General features: G+C 32.5%; 1 protein-coding gene across 1 annotated transcript in view; it reads right to left on the reverse strand.

The window, feature by feature from the left end:
* The window catches only part of LOC106472069 (protein phosphatase 1 regulatory subunit 16A-like), a 30745-nt gene that overhangs the window by 12606 nt on the left and 9939 nt on the right, over positions 1-8200 (reverse strand). Inside the window, exons 3-6 of the mRNA XM_022400679.1 lie at positions 3940-4010; positions 3057-3202; positions 1404-1507; positions 389-513 (exon numbers count right to left, since the gene is read on the reverse strand). Of these exons, the coding sequence (XP_022256387.1) occupies positions 389-513; positions 1404-1507; positions 3057-3202; positions 3940-4010 (446 nt within the window). The remainder of the gene's footprint in view (positions 1-388; positions 514-1403; positions 1508-3056; positions 3203-3939; positions 4011-8200) is intronic.

The following is an 8200-nucleotide window of genomic DNA, read 5'->3' on the forward strand; positions in this document are numbered from 1 at the left end:
CAAAGTGGACATAAGAACACGTATAACTGTATTCTGTGCCTCATTACATTCCAACTGACTCTTGAACTTGACACATCCTATCACTACAATAAAATCCTAAAATGAAATATTTACATTGCTACTGAACAACAGCAATTTACATCATAATTTATGGCATAGCATTAGACACTACATGACGAACATAATAATGATTTTTTTCACATTCGAAACTATAACATCAATTAAGGGTTAGGAGTACGCTATACAACAAGAACACTACTTTAAGTTTGTGATTTCATCTAAAAAATACAGAAAATAAAAAACAAGACGTTTATAACATCAAAATTAAATCTTTTTAAATTAAGATACAGTTGCTCTGCCATTGTAATGTAACAAAGACTCAAGTTACAGGAGTTGCTCCTTGGTGATCTCTGTATTCTAAATCTTCGCCATTTTCTGCCAGCAGTTTCAAGTCGGCCAACATCTGCCTTTCGGTGGCCGCTCTGGTTTCATCAATCATTTCTTGTGTCACACCTGTATCAACCAGTGTTACGTAAAACATTTAATGATTTGATCACGTCAAAATCTTACCTCTTACTCCAGATAACATAGATAAAAATGTTTTATTTCTAATTTTATAATATGTCAAAATCAAATTAAACTACACAACAGATCTATACTGTGGATTTCGCCTGCTGTCTTGATTTTTAGATGATGTTTTAGGCTTCAGGCTCATAAAGAATTCATCAAGGAGTCTGGAAACACTGTCTTGAAATAAGGAAAAACAGCAGAAAAAGTCCATAGAAAACTTAGTTTAACACACTGCCTCAATCCACTTCTAACAGAGATTCGTACTGTGTTTATGTAGCTTCGAAACCTAAGTTAACTTGCATGTTTATAATGGATCATAGTAATTTGGAAACACTCGGGGTACTAACTGATATTTTTGTCTTTCAATAAATTATTATTATATGCTGTTCCTTGTGCTTTAATTTTTCTTGATTAGTTTCATACTTTTAACTCGATTTAGTAACGTAAAACTCTGACATATATTACACTATTTAGACTAACCCTAATATATTATATAATTTTCTTTTATTAGCGCCCTCTAATGGATTTTTAAAGCACTATTTCTTTCAGCAATATTGGCTTTCTCAGTCATTTAAGTCAATCTTGAAAGACCTAATTTTCCAGGATTTTTGCTTATTAGCAAAGTTTAAAACAATTTGATAACTGATATTTGAGCAATCAGTAATGCGAATATGGTTTAAAAAATAGACTACAATTTGAGCAGGTTCAGAAACTTGAATTTTACTTACAAAATTAAGCAACTGACAAAAAAGAAATGTGAGAAAGAAAATACTTTGTGTTTGTAAATACTAGCCTATCAATCAGATTAACATATGAAAGAAGTTTCATCTTACCTCGTTTGGCCATTTCGGACTCGATGTAATCCAAAGTAGCGTCATCTTCACAAATATCATATGGCATATTTCCATCCGCATTCACAGCTAACAGATCAGCATTCCTAGAACATGAAAGAGAAATTAAACAGATCTACCTTCGTGTTTAAGTACGAGATGCAACCTAAAACATTTACAAAGTCAGAAACAGGATAGGTCTATATTGTTCTTGTCAAAACTCCTGAAAGTTTTAAGCATTAGCGTATGAATATATATAAATTTTTTTACTTGTACACGTGTAATTACCTATAAATTGTAGCTTGAGAATACATTTCAAAAAGCTTGTACAAGGATTCAACAAAAGCCTTCTCTATACCAACCATTTCATTCCTCTTTCGCAAAATTAAGTCTTTCGCTGTTTGGGTATTATAGAAAAATGTACATTCTTGTTTCCTCATATATTTATCTAAATAAATACTCAATAATGTGGATAAATATTTCACCGCAAGGTGTGATTATTTCAATCACGTGTTTCGTTTCTTTTCAAACATACCGTGATTTAGCAATGTTATCACTCGTTAAGGGCCTCTGAAACATATCTCTGGCAGCAGTTGTCAGCAGAATTATGTCATTTTTATTTTTTCAATATAAATAGTGGGGGACCTTGATAATGGTCATCTGCTAAAGTTATCTTTCCATTTTGTTACAGGTGAAGGCCTATAAATACTCTCCAACACAGTTGTCATCTAATGCTACTAAATACTACTTGGTAAACACAAAACTCTTTGTAGCAAAGATATTGAGAGTTTGACCGATACCTCCTAAACAATATTCCTGATAAATAATTTTCTTGTTCAGTGTTCCTGTTGAAAAGGATATACGTTCATACTTAGCTACAGGAATATTGTTTAGGAGGTATCGGTCAAACTCTCAATATCTTTGCTACAAAGAGTTTTGTGTTTACCAAGTAGCATCAAATGGGTACAAATGTAGAATGTTTGTTACTTCTATAAATAATTTATTTGTTCAGTGTTCATGTTGAAAACGGTATACGTTCGTAATTAGCTAAGAAGTAACAAACATTCAACATTTATAAAATGAAGAATATGTTGTTGTTGTTTTTTAATCGGAAATTTAAGTGCTTTATTATAAGTTAAGAGTTCCTATAAGTAATTTTATAAATGAACTAATCATTGAAGAAACATCTGAACAACTTCACAATCTTTCACATCACATCTAAAATGCTCCTCTTTATAGCCTCATATAAAATTTTACACTAAATCCCAAACATCCTTGCTGTTCCCAGATTTTATGTAAGCTTTGACACTACATCCAAGACATCCTTGCTATTGCCAAAGATTGTATGTAAGCTTTGACACTACATCCAAGACATCCTTGCTATTCCCAAAGATTTTATGTAAGCTTTGACACTACATCCAAGACATCCTTGCTATAGCCAAAGATTTTATGTAAGCTTTGACACTACATCCAAGACATCCTTGCTATAGCCAAAGATTGTATGTAAGCTTTCACACTACATCCAAGACATCCTTGCTATTCCCAAAGATTGTATGTAAGCTTTGACACTACATCCAAAACATCTTTGTTATCCAAAATAACTTCAAGTAATTTGTCATTTGATGTCAAGTGAATAGTTTGAACTAATTAGCTTACTTGGCAATTAGGTATTTCACCAGATGAAGATGACCACAGGTAGCTGCTGCATGAAGTGGAGTCCACTGTTCACTGTCCTTGGCATTCACATTGGCACCAAATTCTATTAGTAATTTCATCATCTCCTCGCTATCGTCGATACAGCACTGAAAAGACAACATCATCACATGAGAGTATTGTTAAGAGAATGTATTATTGTATCAATGTAAGGAATAGCTGACTATTGAATTGACTTGAAAGGTAATTTATCATTCAAATACCTTGAAAAAAACCCACAGGAAAATTTGAATAAGTGGACAGAGCAGTTAAAACCAACACAAGATCTTTCTAATAATAATAAAATAATAGTTGTTGTTCTGTACAACATTTGCAGCTATACTAGAAAGTAGAAAACAAAAATTATACATTCAGGGAATGAAATATTACACTCCCACATTCCCAAGGAATTTAACTTTGCTTGAGGAATTTCATCTTTTTAGTTGTTTTTTCCCAATCGGGGATGTACGGTCCATCCATATTCCTTCAGTTACGACCAAAGAAAGTGAACATATTGCATGGATTAAATTTAAAAACAATTCATGAGGGAATGTAATCTTCCCGATAGCTTTACCTCAAGTTAATGTAATTTTATTATTTCTATCCTCAACATTATGTCCCTAAAAGTAGCTCAAACAGATCCCATTCTTCTTAAATAACAGTTTAGAATCATCGTTTTTATGACCACGTAAAATCAATTACTTGATCAGTTTAGGACATTTTATCTCATCAACTTTAATAAGATATACACAGCAAAATACCTCAATATTCTTTAAATAATTTTCATAATTTATAAAGCAAGTTAAAGTTATGGAATGAAACAAAAATATCTAAGAAATATACATACCTGATGCAAAGCAGTGAGACCATCTTCGTTTGTCGAGTCGGGACTTACTCCTAACATGAGTAGCCTCCGAACTATACAGATAAAAAAAAAAACAGGGACATAATGAGAAATGTGGATAATACGTGGTCCTTTACTACTTTATAGTAGAAATGTTTGGTAACACGACTTTAAAATTCAGCAAGTGTTCAAAACGTTACGTTAGTATCCATTTGATACAGCACATTTTGATGGGTTTGCATAAAGACGGGAAACTGTTAGTATCCATTTGATACAGCACATTTTGATGGGTTTGCATAGAGACGGGTCACTGTTAGTATCCATTTGATACAGCACATTTTGATGGGTTTGCATAGAGACGGGTCACTGTTAGTATCCATTTGATACAGCACGTTTTGATGGGTTTGCATAGAGATGGGGTCAACTAACAATGAAACAGTCTGTATCAATGTTCAGAGGGATGAAAAGTGAGATTAACAACTACAACCACTAAGATAAACGTAGAATTTGCTGCTGAAAATCTTTCAAACCTGCGAGTTCAAGATGCAAAGTTCATTTCACAGAAGTATAACGTACAGGGTATCAAAGTATTATAATGAAGTTGATTATGACCAAGTATATTCATCTTACCAGTCCAGATCTATATCTGTTATCTTTTTTACTCGAGAAAAATAACAGCAGGAAGGAGCTGCCAGTTAAATGTTCGAGGCGTTAGCAAAGGATGCCTTTATAATGTGAAAAATGTTCTTCTTTAAAGATAACGTGTAACATCTTTAAACATTAAATAAATGTTGAGAATATCATTTTAAATTCACACGCACATATACAAAACAACTTACTTTAACCATTTAACACCCGTTAACAGCATTTTTCAACACATTCAACCATATAACCTTGTTTTAACTATTTAACACCCAACAGCCGTATTCTTCTATACATTCAACAATTTAAACCTTGTTTTAACCATTTAACACCCAATAGCAGCATTTTTCTACACATTCAACAATTTAAACCTTGTTTTAACCATTTAACACCCAATAGCAGTATTCTTCTATACATTCAACAATTTACTCCCTGTTTTAACCATTTAACACCCAATAGCAGTATTCTTCTATACATTCAACAATTTACCCCTTGTTTTAACCATTTAACACCCAATAGCAGCATTCTTCTATACATTCAGCAATTTACACCTTGTTTTAATCATTTAACACCCAATAGCAGCATTCTTCTATACATTCAACAATTTACACCTTGTTTTAACCATTTAACACCCAATAGCAGCATTTTTCTATACATTCAACAATTTAAACCTTGTTTTAACCATTTAACACCCAATAGCAGTAATCTTCTATACATTCAACAATTTACTCCCTGTTTTAACCATTTAACACCCAATAGCAGTTTTCTTCTATACATTCAACAATTTACACCTTGTTTTAACCATTTAACACCCTATAGCAGCATTCTTCTACACATTCAACAATTTACACCTTGTTTTAACCATTTAACACCCTATAGCAGCATTCTTCTACACATTCAACAATTTACACCTTGTTTTAACCATTTAACACCCAATAGCAGCATTCTTCTACACATTCAACAATTTACCACTTGTTTTAACCATTTAACACCCAATAGCAGCATTCTTCTACACATTCAACAATTTACCACTTGTTTTAACCATTTAACACCCAATAGCAGCATTCTTCTACACATTCAACAATTTACACCTTGTTTTAACCATTTAACACCCATAGCAGCATTCTTCTACACATTCAACAATTTACCACTTGTTTTAACCATTTAACACCCAATAGCAGCATTCTTTTATACATTCAACAATTTACACCTTGTTTTAGTCATTTAACACCCAATAGCAGCAATCTTCTATACATTCAACAATTTAAACTTTGTTTTAACCATTTAACACCCAATAGCAGTATTCTTCTATACATTCAACAATTTACACCTTGTTTTAATCATTTAACACCCAATAGCAGTTTTCTCCTATACATTCAACAATTTACCCCTTGTTTTAACCATTTAACACCCAATAGCAGCATTCTTCTACACATTCAACAATTTACTTGTTTTAACCATTTAACACCCAATAGCAGTTTTCTTCTATACATTCAACAATTTAAACCTTGTTTTAACCATTTAACACCCAATAGCAGTTTTCTCCTATACATTCAACAATTTACCCCTTGTTTTAACCATTTAACACCCAATAGCAGCATTCTTCTACACATTCAACAATTTACTTGTTTTAACCATTTAACACCCAATAGCAGTTTTCTTCTATACATTCAACAATTTAAACCTTGTTTTAACCATTTAACACCCAATAGCAGCATTCTTCTATACATTCAACAATTTACACTTTGTTTTAACCATTTAACATCCAATAGCAGGTTTCTCCTATACATTCAACAATTTACCCCTTGTTTTAACCATTTAACACCCAATAGCAGTTTTCTACTATACATTCAACAATTTACACCTTGTTTTAACTATTTAAGACCTATTTTTCTTTGAGATATTTGGTTACATTCTGCTTTATTTAACATTAAATTAACCAAACATCCTCTTAAATGATTTTAACAATTACTGACAATTAAATTTTTTACTTTTATAATAAAAAAAGGAAGTTTTGTTTATTTTGTTTCTGGCAAAGCTACTTAAGCTTTCTGCCGCAATGTTCAGTGGGAAGGCAAGAGACTGGCAGCACCCACCGCCTATTCTGCTAACTAGTAGTGAGATTAGCTATCACATTATAAGGCCTCCACGGTTAAAAAATCTTAAATTTTTTTCTTCACACATTCATGCTGCTATAGTTACTTTTTTTTTTATCAACTCCGAAATAAAAATGTTCTACAAGAGTTACAAACTAACTCAACTAACGCATTATAAATTTGCGGTTAATTTGAAAGTCGTTTACTGGAGCCAAAGCAATGGATTTCCCCTGGTACCCCCCCCCAAAAAAAAAAGAAGGGGAAAAATTACTGCTATTTTCCTGCTTCGCATTCCATTATCAAACCTTTTTTTTTTCTACATTATCTTTACATCTCAAGGAACAAAAAGTTGATGTTTTTAACCCCCCCCCCCGTTCTACACGTTTCCTTTGGTTTAATCACTTAGATAATATTTGCTATTTCAACTGTGACTCTTAAACCTGCTTGTTATTTCCTAACATGAATTATTCAACAACGTAAATGTCTCATTTCCATTCATCCCAGAAGTAATTGCTAACGGCTGAAGTTGTGACACCAGCGCCATCTTCCGGTCGTGTAGAAACAACACATTTTCATGACAAAGAAACCTGTAATAGTTCAGAAACATTTTACCAAGACAAAGAAATAAAAATGTAACGACGAAGGTCGTTTAGAAAAAAAAAACTACATATTTATAGGATAAAACAAGTCTCAAACATGATGCAAGTATGATGCAAATATTTTTCGAGGAAACTTGCTGCGATTGTGTAATTAACATAAATTATTATAAATTCGATTTTGTGCATCTATTACACAATGTTATTTGAGATGAGAATTATAGATTATTGTGAATATAATCCTTTTTTTTTCTTTTTTTGGCCAAAACACATGCAAATATTATTTTATAATTACGATATGAGTGAGAAAAACGAGAAATTATAAAAAAACAAAAAACAATTAGAAATGTCTCATTTGAAAGAACTGCTAACTTCGCCTTTCCTGAAATAGTTTGGAATATATCTGTGGTAAAGTACAGGGTGGCCCAAAATCATATTTCCTGTTTTAAAAATTATTAATAAAACTACTAAGGAAATACAACCATGCAGTTTTCAACATATTGTAGTTCAACTTAATTTTTGTTGTCACGTTATTTTTTTTGTCTTATTTTATTTTTATTTTGGTGAGTAGTGTTACCACCTAAAATGGCCCGTGTAAGAAAAGGCCCAATTCGTCGTTTGACTTGCAGAGACCAAGTCAGTGAGCTATGGCGAAGCGTAATTAAATACGTCAGTACAGAAAAGATGTATGGGGGTATGTTAAGGATATCGTGTATCACACACACCTATAGACCAGGATAACGAACGCCGTCGCCACTGTAACTGTGGACATGTTGCAACGTGGACTGCAATCGAATATCGGTTAGACGTGCTGAAAGCCACTAATGATGCACACGTAGAAGTCCTCTGACATGTCAATAAAACCTATTTGAGTTGGGATAGAAGATGTTGAAACCTGCATGAATGTATTTCCTTAGTTAATTAACTGTT

The sequence above is a fragment of the Limulus polyphemus genome, unplaced genomic scaffold (assembly GCF_000517525.1).
Source record: "Limulus polyphemus unplaced genomic scaffold, Limulus_polyphemus-2.1.2 Scaffold5062, whole genome shotgun sequence".
Classification (NCBI taxonomy): Eukaryota; Metazoa; Arthropoda; class Merostomata; order Xiphosura; family Limulidae; genus Limulus; species Limulus polyphemus.